General features: G+C 37.1%; 1 protein-coding gene across 10 annotated transcripts in view; it reads right to left on the minus strand.

Moving 5' to 3' along the window:
* The window catches only part of Gtdc1 (glycosyltransferase-like domain containing 1), a 367853-nt gene that overhangs the window by 45446 nt on the left and 304140 nt on the right, over nucleotides 1-18267 (minus strand). For all 10 annotated transcript variants that reach the window (XM_013517454.1, XM_013517453.1, XM_005390785.2 and 7 more), the window contains one exon: nucleotides 15520-15870. In XM_013517454.1, coding sequence (XP_013372908.1) covers nucleotides 15520-15870 — 351 coding nt within the window. The remainder of the gene's footprint in view (nucleotides 1-15519; nucleotides 15871-18267) is intronic.

The raw sequence follows: 18267 nt of genomic DNA on the forward strand, positions 1-18267 counted from the left end.
TTTTGGGTCTTCTGTGTAGAGGGTGATGCCATCTGCAAATAATAATTTTACTTCTTTCTTTCCTATACATACTTCATTAATTGCTTCTCTTGCCTGATTTCTCTGGCTAATGTTTCAAGTACACTGTGAACATCAGTGATAATCTTGTCTTGTTTTAGATTTTAGAGGGAAAGCTTTCAGTTTCTTTCCATTTAACATGATGTTGTCAGCAGGTTCATTATAAAAAGCTTTTATAAGATTGAGGTAAGACCCATTAATACCTATCTTTTCAGTTTTTATCATGAACAGACGCTAGATTTTGTCAAAGGCTTTTTCTGTGTCTTCTGAGATGATCGTATGATTTCTTTCCTTGCTTCAGTTTATATGACGTATTACATTTACTGATTTGCATATATTGAACCATCCTTGCACTACTGAGGTGAAGCCCAGTTGGTTACAATGTATCATCTTTTTGATGATTTGTTGCATTCTATTTGCCAGTGTCTTGTTGAGGATTTTGCTCTCTGTTCATTAAAGAGTTATCTTTCATGGTTGAGTCCTCTGGTTTTGGAATCAGGGTGATGCTTCTATATTCTACATTATAACAGAATTTTTAAAATTTATGAGTAATTTCTTAAGTGTATTAAGTATCCACTTATAGAACTGAGTGCTGGTAACTCTAAAGCTAAAAATCCTAGAAGCTTTAATTCTATCAAGTTCGTTTTCTTTACCTCCTAAAGATGTGGACAAGATAAATAAAGTCATGTGGGGAGAGAGTCACATGACACGGAAAGGGACATACAAGAGAAGTGTCCTTCCTAAAACACACTTCTCCTCCTGTAACCAGCTTTCCAATGTCCTGGCATAGAAAGCATGTGTTCGCCTTTAGAGGACAGTGATGATTTAAACAGACATGGAGAGGGAGGGATGATGCTGCAAAGAAAGCACAGAACTTGAGTAAAATCACTGAGTTGGGAAAAAGCAGGGAAAATTACCCTCATAACTCCTAATCTCTCTCCCCCCATACACACACATGAAAAAAAATATACATTATATATTATATTTTTCCAATGATGGTGAACTTATCGTTCACGTGCCACCATGGGCTGTTTGTATCTTTTTGTTTGTTTGTTTTTTTTGTTTTTTTTTTTTTTTTTCCGGTACCGGGAATTGAACTCATGACCTTATGCTTGCCAGGCAGGCGCTGTGCCTCTGAGCTAAATCCCCAGCCCCGGGCTGTTTGTATCTTTAAAAGCTCTACAGTTTTGCTATCACTGACATATATGGATATTCACAGCACACATATTTTATATACCTATTTGTATTCATACATATGCTCACTTTTCCAGTATCTCCATTATCTGACACTGCAAAGTTTGTGGCAACTTGGTGTAGCAATGGTGTGAAGCCGATGCAGAGTTAAAGTAAAGAGTAATCAGGTAAGATAATTTGGAGTGAAGTGTGAGGGATCTAAATGTACCATTCATAAACAGAAGTATAAAACAGAATTTAGAGTGAAAAAGCAGGAGTTTGAATTTGATGTATTTAGTTTTAGAACATGGTAGGGATTTGGGAAGCAAAGGAAAGCTTTGTATGCCAGCCTCATTCCCAGACTGTGGGCTCTAGTCATCATGAAATTCCTGGTAGCTACCTATCAAACAGCCATTCAGTACATATTTGGGATGATAGGTCCATCAAGACAGCAGGTTTTTTCCCCTGAAGAACTTGAAAGAATGTCTTGCATTTGATTTATGGATAACAAGGAGATTTTAAACGTCCAGAGTACAATTTCATTTCAGTTACACTCAGTAATCAAGAGTTGACTGTATGCAGTGCTCAGTTCAGTGCATGGCTTTAGAAGCAGCTCAGGACACATGTTTTAGATGAATAAGCAAATCTTAGAGAGAAGAATTTATAGCTGTTGTCCTCAAAAGTGACTTGGTCTTTCTTCTTTAAAAAATACCGAGCATACATTTATTAGACAACCCAATACTTTAACTTCTAGGTACCTACCCCAGTACTTTCACTCCTAGGTATTTATGCCAGAAAAATGAGAACATATGTCCATATCAATAGTTCTATGAAAATGTTTGCACATTTTATTCACTAGCCCCAAATAATAGAAACAAACCATCATATGAGGAGTGTACAAATAAAATGTGTTAGATCCCCACAATGAAAATAACTTAGATCAGAAGAGAAAGCCTACTTAGGCAGGCTACCTCAAAAGTGAAGGGAATCAGATGTGAAAAAACTACATATCATTATGAATCTGTCAATATAAAATGTTCACAAAGGCAAATCTAGAGAGATAGCAAATAGGTTGGTGTTTTCTTGGGGCAGGAGTTAGAAGGACTGATGGATGACAGCATGTGGATCCTTTCTGGGTGGATGAAAATACTCTAAAACTCAACCATGATGATGGATGCACATCTCTAAATTTATCAAGACTTAATGAACTATATATGTAAAACAGTGGAACTTTTGCAATAGATCAATTATACCTCATTGTATTAGCTTCATGTCACTACAATAAAATACCAGAGGCAAGTGACTTACAAAGAGAAAAGGTTTATGTAACTCATAGATCTTGAGATCCAGAACAACATGAGGTGGCCCCACTGCTTTGGACCTCGGATCAAGGTGCCAGATGGCAATACTGGGAAGTATGTGTTGAAGCAAACCACTCACACCGTAATCCAGGAGACAGAAGAGCTACTAGGGAGACTCATGAAGCTCCACCTCTTAAAGGTCCCCAGTACTCTACCTGCCAACCCAACACTTCGGTCCTGCCACCTGGGAAGCAAGGCTTTAGCCCAGGGGCTTTTGGTGTTACTGTCCGTATTCCACTCAACTTCCACAGTCAAGCTGTTCATTTATTCAATAGTACAAAAGACTCAAGCCAGGGCTTCTGCACTGAGCTCCATTCAGCCCTTTTAGTTTCTGACACAAGATCTCTCTAAGTTGAACTCAGACTTGTGATCCTCCTGATCCCAGAGTGCTGGGATTACGGCTGTGTGGCATTATACATTGCTAAAGCTATATTTAAAGTATCATGCAAGAAAATGTAGTTGTATAGGAAGAAAGTACATTTCACCTAATCATATCTTCAAAACTATATAATTCCTATTATGGCTGACTAGTATTCTATTGTATATATAAACTGTATTTTGTTTATTCATTCACAAGCACATGGACACTTGGGTTGAATCCATATCTTGGCTATCATGAATAGACTGATTATATTTTCTTTGGATATGTACTGAATAGTATGATAGTTTGATCACACAGTGGTTGTCTTTTTAATTTTCTGAGGAATCTCCACACTATTTTCTATAATGGCTGTAGTAATTTACATTCCCATCAACAATGTATAACAGTTTTCTTTACATTCAAAGCTTATCTTTTTTTTTTTTTTGTAAACATTCTACCATTCTAGCTGGGGTGAGGTGATACATCATTATGACTTTGATTTGCATTTCTCTGAGAGTGACTTGTTGGCTATGTGTATGTCTTCTTTTGAAATGTCTATTCAGTCAAGACACTGTGCCATTTTTAAATCAAGTTTTTTTCTCGTTATATAGATACTGTACTGCTATTCTTAAGCAAAGGCTCATGGCAGCCATCTTGTTAAAAACGGAAATAATTTGTGATATTGACAGTGTGGGTGCTTGATGCAAGAGCTTCAAAAAACTTCCACCCAGGTTTAGTAATACTCTAACAATCATAAAAATGTGAGGGGACATTTGGTAGCCTTTTATAGACTTCATTTACAAGGCAGATGCTGCTCCTTAGAAGTGTTTGCTCCGTAGTTTAATTCTACTTTTCTGTACAGTATGTACTTGTTTTGGGTAGGCTGAAAATGAAGACGAAAAAAGACGACTTTATTTAGCTGTTTCTTTTCTTTTTCTAGAAGAGTTAAGAAAAAAATTGATTTTAAGCAACAAGAGATAGTAGGCAAAAGCAATAGCCCTCTGTGAGCTAATGAAATGCTCTGTATTGTTTACTAATAATAATAGCTAGTGTTTGTTTATTAAGTGCTTATTCTCTGTGAAGAACTGTGCTAACTTATTTAATCTTCAGGATAATTCTACAATGTAGACAGCATTATTCCAATTTTACAAAAAAGAAAATTGAAGTAAAAGAGGAAGTGACCGGTCTGAAGGTAGAAGGTAGACAAACAATGACACGTTTACAAGAGATCAGACTCTTGTATGCTATAACTGTCACCGCTGCCCACAAAGTTAGTATAAATTTAATGCTTAAAGTCAGACAGTTTAAAGTGCAATTTGAGATTTAAAATTCATTATGTTTCAGAAATTCTTTAAAGCAGTTGAACATGTTCATGCTGATGTCCCCTAAGTATGTATTATCCAATCCTGACTGCTTATCTGAGAGACAGACTTATGTACCAGTTTCCAACCTGAAATCTCCACTTGCCTGTCTAAAAAAAACCAAAAACCTCTATCTTATTATATCCCCAGACAACTTTTTAAAACTTTCTGGCCCTCAAGTGTTCCCATCTCAGTAAGCAGCATGTTTATTCACTCACTCTGGCTAAAGTCTTCAAAAATATACTCTGACTGTCTCTTATGTTCTTATTCCTACTACCTCATCAAGCACCATTCTATGTGGAGTGCTGTAGTAGCTTTCTGTGTTCTTTAAGACAGGTTCACAAGCATTAAATGGATTAAAATGTGCACGGCCCACGATGCACCAGCAGGCGTAGGTCAGAAACAGAGTCCTCTTCCACAAGGCCGTCTGAAGTGCCACGCCAAGGAGGCACTGTCCTCTCTCACAGTGCCTTTTCTGTGTGCCCAGCCAGAAGGGAAGAGGAGGGTGAAAGAATGAGAACAGAACATTTTCATGGACCAGGCCTGTAAGCGGCCCACTTTCAGTTATATTACTTGGCTAACATAGAGTCAGACAGCCTCGCCAAATAAGTGGCAATAGAACCTGGAAAACATGTTCCAAATAACAATTCTTTTCACACCTTCTTATTCTAGAACTCAGGCTCTTGCATGGCAATTCTGAAATTGGAGAAAACAATTTCTCCCTTGAAAGTGTTCTTGATAACACCAAGGACTGACCATGGTAGATGAAGATGACAGGTATAAGGGTCATGTCTAATTTTAATGAGCAGATACTTTTCTCAATGTGGTAGGTTTGAGAGGTGTCGCCTAGAATGTTAATTTTATGCTAAAGCAGAGGATCGGTGGCAATATACCTGACCCTAACAGAGGTTTACTAGAGTGGTGTTTTCTAAAGAAGTATCTGAGGGCCTGTTTGACTTATATAATAGGACAATGATTTTGGCAGGTGAAAAATAATACACTGAACCACAGAGTGACAAGCAGTTAAAGGTAAGCTGCAAGAAATAACAAGAGTTCTATGCAAAGTCTTTGGGACTTAACGGTTTTTACATTAACAAAGGAGAGTTTACATCCTATAGATGGAAGGAGGAGAATTATAGTGATTTTGGCTTTTTGGTTGAATAGACTATTTTGGGAGATAAAGATAGGAAGAGTACCTTTTTGCTTTTGCCTATGTCCACAGAGAAAATTCCAGAAGTGAAAGAACTCTTAAGAAGTAGTTTCAATGGAGGCCATGCAGTAATGAATATAAAATAGGATTCGGGGCAATACATCTTTTTCTACCCTGCAAATATCCCCTTTTTCAACATAAAATTCTTTAAAGAAATAAAACAAAACTTTTAGAAGGGACTCGATATATATTTATGAACTTATCAAGTGAAAAAAACCCCAGACATTTTAACAACACCTTTCAACTAATGTATTTAATTTTATTGGTATTTAAAAAGCCACTTATGAACTAAAAGTTATTGTTTATTAAACTGCTACACAGCTTTCTGCAAATAGAATGTTTAAAAATCAATTGGAATCACTTTTCCAAAGTTTCAGTTTCTGAAGGTCAAATAACTATGTAACTGCTTAATAAAGAAGCCAGAAGTACCTCTAAATATCTCTCAGCTCTGATGGGCTTATACGCTGTTCCTTAGGTGAGGTATTAGCAAAGCTTATTTATTTTCATTTCCAAGGCTTTTATTTGCTCATTCCCTTGTGGTAAAGCTGATTTCCATGATGATTCCCTTCTTAATTTTAATACCCTTTTTACTCATCATATAGACATAAGAATTTTCCATAAAATAATGAAATCCTTGCAAAGGAAATGAAGACAACTCAGAGAGTCAAATAAACTAGCTCTTTTTTCAATTAATTGATCCACTGACATGTGCATATAAGATTTTTTTAAACCTAGGAAAATAAGGTTAATTAACATAAGAAAGCTTCACTCATCTAGATGCTGAATTTTGTATTTTACCCATGCTGCCTTAAGTGCCTTGATTTCCCAGTAATGACCTAGTTCTCCTAATGAGGAACATTAACCCCTGGCTGTAGCTGTCCAGGACTTAATTGTCAACTGCAGCTGAAATAGGGGAGTTTGCCGATCAGCAGGTATGCGGTATATTAACTCATGTCATTTCAACCCCTAATAAATAAATCTGTTGCTATGGAAACAGGAAGATCAGCTCTATCAGTATTCTCCCTCCCAGTAACCAGCCCCCCTTCCTCTTTGGGAGGAAACTGCCTTTCACACCCCGCTTAGGAAAAAAAAAGACGGAAATTAACTACATATAACCATAATTAGAAGTAACATTATTTCTCATCTTAGAAACATATCTAAATTAATGCAAAAGGACAGCAAAGAGAGAGATACTTCTGACTAAGATCATGATAAATTATTTCCTGCAACAGAAGATAGGCACTATCAGGTACACATCTTAGAACAAATCTCAAACATCTCATCTCTTTGTGTTTCCGAATTTTCCCCTTCTTTTGTTTATCCAACAAATGATGCTAGCCAGAACACTGCTGAAATAGCTAATTAGTTACATACCCAATAAAGATGATACAAGGAAAAAAGAAACCTTACATAATTTATAATAGTTACTGCTATTCTACCTTGGACTTCTTTGATATCAATGACTGAGTTAAAAACAAAAAAAGAAAAATCTATTTACTGAACCTCAGCTTAGGTAACCTATAAAAGCCATAGGATCTCACTCAGTTGGGGTTTTATATAAGGGTTACAGGGTGATTTTAGTGGATCGTTTTAGAGTAATTTCACATAGGAATTATGGTGAAGAAGTAGGTGAAAAATATTCTACAGGAAACTTCACTTCTGGATTTATTTTTCAAGGGTAACTTAGAAATTCCTTTGGTTTTTAACCAGTTTGAGCCTTTCTTCATAAATATTACTACACTTCTGTTAAAATAAATTGTTTAATTTTAACAAACTTTTACGGATTTGTATTTATAGCTCTTATAAAGACATTTCATAAAAAGTAAAAAATCATGGACTTTCTGAAAGCATGTTGATCATATAACCATCTCCACCTGCCATTTAATAAGTTAAATCCTTTATGTTTTCATTATCATTCTCCCTCGACAGAGAAATTTGTTCTGACCTGAACTTAATGACAATGTGATAATTAATCAGCAAATAGTCACCCCATAATCAATCATCAACAGCAAGTAACATCTAGTAAGTATCCCCATATGCTGGGTACTCTGGCTAGATGCTCTTGAAAAATTCCCCCAAAGGAGAAAAAGGAATTACTCTTTCTATCCTAGAGGATCTCAGGACCCCAAACAAACAAATAACATCATTTAAACATAAAGTGAGCATGGCTTGGAGGTACGTGCGAAGTGTAAAGTTCTGTTACATGTTTACTGGCCATCCTTGGTGTGAGGAAACTTATAGTCCCAGGAATTCACACATTGCTGGGATGTAAACAAGGGCAGATATCTGTGGAAGGCAATGGACTAAGGGTGTCTCTAATGAAATAGAATAGTGACTATCATCATGGAAAGATAGAAAATAGCACACATGAAGAGCAACAGAAATGATATTACTCCTGACAATGGGGGAAAGGAGTGAGTTAATTATAGGGAGGTCAGGTCAAATTGATTACTTAGTGACCAGGAAGAAGAAATATATTGAAATATACACAATTATATACATGACATAAATATATGCAACAAATAAATGTGTCACCCATCTAGCCATATATTCACTCACCTACCCATTCATCTGCTGACTCACCCATCTTCCAGCCATCTGTCCACCCACCCATCCATACATCCACCCACCCACCTACCTACCTACCCATACCAATGACTTACTATTTCCCAATTTGCCCACCCCTCATCTGTGATGATAACTATAGTATAAGAATCTGACCAAAAGAGTAGTGAACTGAAAGAAGCAAAAGCAAACATGGACCTTGAGTAATTGAAGATAACTGTCATAAGTGTATCAAACCCCATCATTTGCAGGAAGAGTATGTTTACAAAATGAGTCAAGTTGAGAGAACTCTATAACCACATTAAGCAGGAAAGGGTACTAAGACCTTTAATTTATGATATTATGGAGATAAAAATGTCAAGATAGTAATGACTATACATAGAAGTAGTTCATCCTGACAAGGTGTATATCAGAAAGTTAAAAACACCGCAAGATACAATGAGAAATTAAATGCTGAATCACACTTTTGCATATAGTCAGTGGCTTGAAAAATAGCAAGGTGCCTATAAGGGGAATTATTGAAAATTAAAAAATGAGACTTGGGGTCAGGCTATGTTTTTGGGGGGTGATTTTCATATTACTTACTTCCTTACTATTTATTCAAAATCCTATAATAAAGTTCCACAGATTAACTTAATAGTACTAGGTTAGAGGACAAAATAAAATGATTAGGTATATAGCAGGTATTTGATTACATTTTTTTCAAAGATTCTGATAAAATTCCCAACAGAGCATTTTGTTTTTCAAATGCCATAGTTCATTTGAAATTCTAGATGTACAAAAATCAAATAAACGAAACTTCCTCCCAAACTCTAGGCTACTAGACGTTACTACTAGAAAACATCTATGGAAAAATCTTTGTTTGTTTGTTTGTTTGTTTGTTTGTTTTTTTGGTTTTTCTCCGGTACCGGGAACCGAACTCACGACCTTGTGCTTGCCAGGCAGGTGCTTTTGCCGCTGAGCTAAATCCCCAGCCCCTTATGGAAAAATCTTTATTTGGAAATCAGACCAAGTAAGATGGATATTCAAGGGTCCAAGGAGGTTTTGGTGAAGTGCACTAAAAGGTAAGTGGCCAGACCACATGACCATTTTTCCCAGAAGCAATTTTCTGTGAAGATCATTTTCCTTTTAGCAAAAAACCAGATTGTATATACCCCTGAAATAGAACAGAGGACGTCAGTGTCCAAACACCAGCACTTTGCCTTTCTGTTCACATCTTGGCACAACAGCTAAAGACTGATCCCCAAACATGCTCTATTATAAGGTAATGAGCAGTAAACCCTGAAAGGTTTAAGGTGGCCTTCTCATCAAATGCTGCCTAGGCTACCTTGGCAATGGCAAAACCAATGTGAGTTTACTTTGCCCCAAAAGTAGTATCATCCAGTGTTCTAACACACATCCTTCTAGAAGGCAGTCACCAATTTTGCTTTCAAAGCTGTATTTTCTAAATCTCTCACAGCCATAGAATAAGTAAGACTAAATTATTTTACTACCAACTCATAAAGCATAATTTTCCATTTTATATCATTCACTTAATTTTAGGCAGAATTCATCAAAGTTTCTAAAAATACAGATGTCACACTCTTTCAATATTAGGGTACATGGTTCACTTTAGTGAGACATTTAAGTATACTGCAAGTATGTTTTTATTTCCCAAAGGCTGGATATTGCCCTTTGCAAACTCTAATTAAGTTTGCATAAATCAATTTATCACTGCTTTACTGAAAATGTTGCAAATACTATAGACATCACAAGAAATCTTCAAATTTAAATGAAAAGCTTTGAGTTTCCCCACAGTTCAAATGAAGTCATACTGAAACTTACAACTATAGAGATTCTAATAGCTTCAAACTCCTTAACATGTCCCACAGCCCATTCCTGTCTTATCTTTCTTAACCAGAATGTACCTAATTAGGGGCCACTCATTTAGTCTTTAAGATCAGAACAGAATTTATTTCTTATATCATAGATCACTATCCAATGATTTTCTAACTACTCAGCCCACTCTGAAACAAATTCCATTTGGGCTGAGAGAGTTTTCTCATATATGATGAACCCTCGTTTGCTACCCACTGAAATCGAAAATTGTAATATAGTCTGTTAACATTCAGGGCAAGAGACCTTATCCATGAGAACTACAAAGTAGGCAATTCCAATGGCTGGTGGCAGCCATATTTTTATATATGTGATCAACAGCCACATTTGACAGAGTTTTGCAAAGTATTCACAAAATCTGTGAATTCCTGGCACTGTTCAAGATCTTTTAAAGGAGCCCTGCAAACCAAACTGTAGCATATTATAATAATAGTAGCAATTTGTCTTTTTTACAATGCATATAGGCACTTGAGGGTAAAACTGCATGCCTCAGCAGGGTCAAGGTGATGGTAGCAGAGTGACGGAGTGGGCGTCCTATTTTCACTACCTGCACTTGCAGTAAAGAAACAAGTCTGTTTCACTTATGACTTGAAAAAGTAGTAAAAGTTACTAATGTCATCTCTTCAGTAGACATTTTTAAATATTCTTTGTGATAAAACTGGAAATATATGTAAAGCGTATTTATTGCATATCAGGATAAAATGGCTTTCTTGCAGGAAAGAATTTGTATGATTAGTTAAATTGTGAGGTAACCTCCCTTCTTCACGAAATCCTGAGTTTAGTTGAAAGCAAAACTGATACACAAAGGATGGGTGGTCAGAGTTGGGTATCTGGCAGACATTTTCTTAGATATTAGCCATGCGAATCTGTCACTTCCAAGAGAGCAACAAATTTACCTTGTAGTTCTAAGTTTAAACTTTTAAGTAGACATTAAAAGTTTGGAAAAATTGTACCTGTATTATCAGTTTGATACCTTATCAAAACTCAAAAATTTCTTTTCTGAGATCAGAGGTTATATTAATAATTGTGACTTTTTTGATACTGTACAAGGAACCGTGTCAACATTTGAAATATCTGCATGATTCGGTGAGTCTCTATTTTCCAAGTGACCAGTTTATGATGCTACAAAATCCATTCAAACTACAAGTAACAGAGCATGGAGAACAAATTCACGTTTCAACTGGTCTTAAAGGATCTTCTTGGTTAGTTTTGGTACAGGATCAAAGAATAACACTTACAATAACCAGAATAGGCCACTGAAACATTCCTTCCTTTTCCAATAACATCTCTTTGTGAGGCAGGATTTATTTTTAAGAAATTTCTACCAAAACTGCATATTGCAACAGATTGAATTCTTAAAGAGATGTAAGAACCAAATTTGCTTCCACTTCGACAGATATTTTGGATGTACAAAAAATGTAAAATCATGTCAGTCTTCACTATTATTTTTGTTTAGAAAAGTTATTTTAATAAAAATATCTAACTTATGTTAACATGCATTTGATTCTTCAATTGTTATTTTAAAGTGATTTGATATAGATTTAAAACTTTCCTCCCAGTTTTCATTTCTAATACAATAAATACTGATAGGTAAAATTCCAATAATCAAGGTCCCTTTGGTGCTGCACTAATTTCTTAAGAATATGAAAAGGTCATGATATCAAACAAGAACCGTAAGAACCATGGCCTTGAGAAGAGAAATTCTCAGTACTTTCTAAATTTTTGTCTGTCCCTCCAGCATCATATAGGTTGGGGCTAACACAATGCAGAGAACATTCACATAAAGTATGGAAACAGGGGTACTATTTCAAGGTTAGTACAATATTTAGAAAGAAAATAGTTAAAAAAATAAGCACTGCCAATTACAGTGTGTGTTTTTTTTTAAAAGATCTTTCTCTACAAGTCATTTCTATTAACCATGCCTTGCATAGATGTTTATAACAAAACATTAAAGAGTGGGTAGAAAGTAGAAAACAAATTACTCTGCAGAGAACTCAGCCACTCTGTTAAAATACTGTCAGTTATTTATTTACTGTCAGCAGAGGTTGCTCTCTATAATCTCTGACAAGCTGAGATTCAGAAAGACTGAAGACAGGGGCAAACCTTGCGTTTAAAGGCCTATTCTCATACACAGACATTTTAACACAGATTTAAAGCCAGAATGAATCTCCTAGAAAATGTCACTTTTGATTTTGATACATCTCCTAGCAAGTAGGCTCTACATTTGGTTGACTTAGTACAAGATATGTGAGAGGCTAATGCTATATTTTAAACAATTCATGATCCCAGCACGGAATGAACACAATGAGGTCAGCATCACTTCATTTTGAGAGTTGACTACCACAATAGCATGATTTCATGGGCATATTTTTTATGATAAGGAGAAGGGCTTTATTTTTGTTTTGTTAGGAAAGGTAATGACAGGGTCTAAGAACCCTCCAGTCCTCTCCAGTGTCCAGATCTCCTTTATGTTTACAGGGGCAGCAGCTCTCAATACACTTTCCTCTCCTGAAATACCTTCTCTCCGAGAAACACATGTGGACACAGCACAAATGCAACAGCCTGAAAAGCTTCCCGCAGGGTACTCCAAAGAAAAGCACCTCTGGGCTGGTAGTTAGAGTAACTCAAGGTAATGCAAAGGACACGTAAAGGGTACAGGTGGAAGAGGCGCAAACTAAGAGAGCCGCACGCGAAACACAATCTTGGTCATTTCCTTCAGAATGCAATCTGTATCGACTGGTCAATGATACGATTTCCACCCATATGATTAGGGTTCTAAATAAATGTGTGCTTGTAGCTGGGATGTTTGATGAATGCTGAACCAGAATCTTAATTTTCTAATTCATATTCACCAATTAAAAATAGACTGTATTTTTATGAGCAAATTTACATAAATCAGATGATAAAGCATCTACTACTAAGGGGTAGGAGTTCAGCTCACAACATTTGCATATATTCTCCTAAAGAAAACATAGGCGTTTTAGATTTTCATTGGAGAGTCTTGCTGTGCTGGAACTCTAATGGGCTTAGAACAGTAAATTTTGAAGAAACTGATTGCTGCCCCTGTAGCTAGTAAATGTCTGCCTAGACCCAGTGGCATTTGAAAAAAGTGTTTTATCATAAAATTATCCCAGCAGAGTCCATTCCGCAAGATAACATCATCATCATCATCATCAGTACTCCATGCAGGACCCAACAGCTCTGGCACAATATTGCCAGTCATTTATCTGTTGTCAGCACAGGTTACACACTGTAATCCTTGACTGCCTCGGAATTAGAATGTCTTTGATGTCCCCACAAGAGTTTTTTGCCCGAAGGCTTTACCAATGCTCGGCGGCTCAGTGTTTATTCCTCGTAATCTTCCTCTCATCTCCAGGCTAGCAGTGACAGATGGTTATGGGCACACAATAGTATTAAGAGTTTGATATTTTTTTTATGCTGTGCTCTCTGTACAACAAATAGCTATCAGACGCGGGCCAGAGAGCTGACATGGCTCGCTTAGGTAATGGCAAACAAACAGCTCGAGTTGATGCTTTCTGTCATTTCCCCTCCTAACCCTGCTTGTTTTCATTGTATACTCTCAAAGGTAAACTATATTAACCTTATAGACTGTTATTAAAAAGATATATCTATATGAGCATAAAGTGCTTTTCTTTTCTCTTTTTCTTACTCTTTTGATTATGAAAGTAATACTGCTGACATATTGAACAAATATCGAATGTCAACATAAATTTTTAGTGTGTGATAATCTCCCCCTTCATATAGCTGTGTGTCAGGCGGGAACCCGGGGATGATGCATAGCAGTAAATAACCCAAACAAAATTAGTTCTCTTGTCAGCTTCTACCTTGTATGTCCCCAGGCATCAGTAAAATTGACTGCACGCTAGATTTTCAAAATTAGCCCTAATGTTAGCTGTGTGTCTGGCAGCCTCCAAGTTTCCAATGTTCTACTATATTACCCGTAAGGATGAATGTGTTACTTTTATATTTTGGCATTTACTCTTGCTGATGTGGCTTTTTTCCCTCTTCTCCAAATTAAAAATAATTTAGCTTTAACAATAAGAATGTGCACAAACAGAATGCTGCATCTCTTTAAGCAACTAACTTTAGGCAATTAAATTAAAGCAAAAATACAAAAAGGAAGAGAGGGAATTATTCAATTTAATATTGTTAATGTTATTAGCACAGCTCTGTCTTGTTTTGTGCAAAGTACCGAGTGACATGGCTCTCACTGCTTCCTCCATAGCAGTGCTTAGCAACGGCAGTCTGTAAATTATTTCACATTTTTATGATAAATCAGAACCAAACTTTTTAGAACTGATTTTCTTGCACGAATTATTAGTTCAGAGACAACCAAAATTAGCAGAATAAAAGAGAAAACTTCGGAAGGGAGTAAATGAGGACATGTATTTTACCTTCAAACAGGTTGATCTTATCCAGACCTGCTATATTTTAAAATAATGGAAAAGATACGGAATACTGTCACGTTCTAGGTAAAATATGATTTACAAATAAATGCTACTCCCTTAGAAGGATATGCTGGAAGGATGACGATGAACAAACAAATCCAAAACACATTCCACAACTTTCAATCCCTAAATTTTATGTTCATATATTTAGAATCAAAGATAAAAATCCCTTTAGGTACCAGATGCTGCAGATCAGCTGGGAGGACTCTGGAGTTTAATGTGCTGGAAGTCAAATCCTCAGCAAAGGCGCTTTGCCCGGCCGGTGTGCTGTGCTTATTACTTTACCTGCAAACAGTTGCTCTCAGAAAATCTGACCTAATGATAAGCCCAGGATCTCTGCAATAAAAAGACCATAATCTGCGGGGGAAGTGAACTCTAATCAGGCCACATGCAGATTAAATGAACTGGGAGGAATAAAAACTAGATTAAAATGTCCATGCCTAACGTCAGAAGATTATCAGGACATTTTACCTTTTTAAATCCTAATTTATCGGAACCAGGGTCAAGTTTACAAGTTTATGTTTGGCGGGATTATACACTGCAGTTGATTTTTCTCTGTTTAGAAAGATTCGGCTAGATGGTATTTTGCTTAGCACAATACAGACATTTGGGAGAAGGGAAATGGATTCACATGTACTGATACGTATTATGACAAGTAAGACAAAGCCACCTAGTTGACACTGATCAAAGCAATAGCAAGTAATAGAAATTGTTCTTGTTTTAATGGTGATACTGCTTTATCAGTGTGTGTATGTAAAATTGTTTTGTGGTTACGTGAATGTGTGTGTGTATCTAAAATCGCATTTTTATATGCTGAAACTGTCTTAAATAAGATTTGAATTCCTGAAAGTGTCTGGCTACTATTGTTAGTTAAACAAATCAGTGCAAATAGTTATTATCTTAATTCAAATTCTAAACACAGAATAATTAACCTACAGATACTTGAGTATTATCATCTTTCACTATATTAGTACTACTACATTAAAGTGATCTTTTTCTAAAGCTATAAGGACAACAAGTCAATAAGTCAGTCATCGGAATATATTTTCTATTCCCAGTTCTTTCTCAGTTGTATGTCTTGACTTACCACCTGTGAGGCCAGACAATGTGCAACGGTCTTTGCTGATCATCGACTCCACCCAAACTGTCAAAGGAATTAAGAGGCAGATGTTGTGCAATTTCTCCACGATGAGATCTTGAATTATCTGACGAGTTTGCATGTTCCAAGTCTGCCCCTTGCACTGATGAGTTCTCCAGGTTTTCCTGCGCAATGTGAAGATTGGAATGTACACTGTACACTACATTAAAATCCTCCGATACATTCTCGGGAGTTCTCTGCTCCGGTTGCGAAGGAAGGGCCATGGATAGAGCAGCACTGCCATTTCCTTTCAGGCTGAGCATCTTCTTTAAATGGGTTATTTTGTGCTTGGGCATGAATCTGTTACAAAAAGGGAATGCAATACGCTTTTAGTGAAAAAACTTTAAAATAACACTTACCTTTCTATAAGGACATGATCACTGTGGATAAAGCTGAGAAAAAAAAAATAAAGATATCCTAACAAAAAATGTAGAAAAGGCTCAATGGGAATTAGCCACTGAGGGATTGTTCAAAGGTTTCAAATTAGACAAGACTGTCTTGAACCGTTTCCAAGGAGTTTCTGTGGACATAAAACCTGCACTGCACATACAATTCAACATGAGACTACTGAGATAATTTGTCATTCTTCTCTCACTCATCCTTCTGCATTTTCATTTTATATTTTCTAGTTACCCCATGGTTCAGTTTCTGTTTTTAAGCCACATATTCATTATCCTATAAAAATGTTTGATATTTCCTAGGCTACCTCCTACCACTTCTCACATGACTGTTTTGCCTTCCTGGACACCTGCGCAGAGTTCTGGTAAAAATGATCTGGCTAGTGCTTTTTCTGAAATATATTTTAATAACCATTTCATTATAATTTCTCCCCTACCTCCCATCATGCTTTGTTATGGGGCAATATCAGTGCTTTGATGTGTGTTCAGTATCTGCTACTTATTGATAGCTGTCCAGCATCCATTACTTATTGATGGAGAATACAAATAAAATCTTTAAAAATTTAAATGCAGCTTACAACCTACTAGCTATACATGCAAACACAGGGTCTCTCAAAGAGCTCTCTGTTGGGGAGAAAACCAAGAGTGCTTAGAACAGAGTGGAAGAGAGATGTGTGAATAGCTAACTCACCTATGCTGGAACACACTGCACCTAAAATATGGACATTCTAACTTTTCCAACTCAAGTGAAGAAGAAAGTAATCCAACCCAGGGGATCAGTAAAGTCTTGAAAGAGTTTAACGCAGGGACTTTGCCAGTTGGGGAAGGTCTGGATGGAAAGAAGAGTGTGATCACAGGAGAGGGGTACTCAGGAACAGGGACTCTTCTGGGAATCACGTGTAACCAAACAGGCTGGTATGTAAATCTGGAGGGGCGAACTGGCTCACAAGCCCTAGTGCTCTCTTGGAGTTTCCTTTTTATTTTGAAGACAAAAGAATGAAAACATATTAACAAACACACATACACTTACAAAATAACACAAAAACAATACAAGCAATAGAGAATTTCAGACAAGGGGACAGGAAATTAACAATGGTTATTGTACTATATTGATATCTTCAAATTGGTTGCTCAGGTAAACAAATATAGACATGTAAGATTGGTCAACAATTAAAAATTAGCTGTTCCTTTCAATAAAGCAATAGAAGTCAGTATTTTTTTTTTCCTCTTGGAGTTTCTGAGGCTCATTCAGGGATTTTTGCCTTTTTCTGAATTGCTGAGTAAGTGAGAAATGGAGAAGGCATGCATTTGGGGCCACCCAAGTAGGAGAAACCTTGAAGGGGAGCAGTAGGTAACACATGGAAGAGGAGAAAGATGATTTGAGGGAATAAGGGAAATGCTTACAGGAATGAATCAAGAGCCCTCAAGAATGTAAAAATATAAACCCTGCAGGGCGCTGCAGCAATAGCCCGGCCCCAGGCCACCACTGGCTTCTCCTACGGAGTCCCACAAGTCCCTGTGTGGTGGCACAGGCAGAAACCTTGCAGAAGGTTTGGGTGCACGCACGAAAGAAAGAAAGGGAGAAAGAAGGAAGAAGGTTGGGTAAGTAGGGTTGAATTTTGCGAACCGGGACGTGAAGACATAGGCATAGTCACTTGGGGACATTTGCTGAAAAAGGAAACCGAACCCTACCAAAAAGTCTTGAAAAAGGGCAGTGGGAAGAGGAGCAACATCTGTTACTAAAGGCAGGACTCGTGGTAAGTGAGTGTGTGGAGGTGGGAGTCCAGTAAAAGGGAAAATCTACTTTTGCCGTAAAGCTGAAGTGAGGAGGGCGAATGAAGCTGGAGAAAGATTTGGGGGGCAGGCACAGCGTCTAAGGAGCCGTGTCACTAAAGCATTAGCGCAGACCCCTATGTCAGGTGAAGGAGCAGAAGGGGACACAGGGTTGTGGAAGTCAGGGTCGGGGCCGGAGTCACTGTGCTCACAGGCAGGCACGCAAACGAGGGCTGAGAAGCCACCCCAGCAAACAGCCTAGCCCGCGTGAGCTGGCCGCGAGGACTCCGGCTGTGCGCAGGGTGCCCCGCACGCTCCGGGATCTGAAAGCTTGCACTGGGAGCATCTACGTTTGTCTCAAAAAGCCCTTTAAATGTCTATTCTGATTTTAAATAGGAGAAAAATCAACTGAATGTATGAACCCACTAAGCAATAAAGAGATGACTGCATGCAGATAGATAAAATACCAAGAATGGCATTAGCTCCTTAAATATGATGTAATAAATTAATAAATTAGTCATTGATT

This window comes from Chinchilla lanigera, unplaced genomic scaffold (genome assembly GCF_000276665.1).
Source record: "Chinchilla lanigera isolate Chin_1 unplaced genomic scaffold, ChiLan1.0 scaffold00039, whole genome shotgun sequence".
Lineage (NCBI taxonomy): Eukaryota > Metazoa > Chordata > Mammalia > Rodentia > Chinchillidae > Chinchilla > Chinchilla lanigera.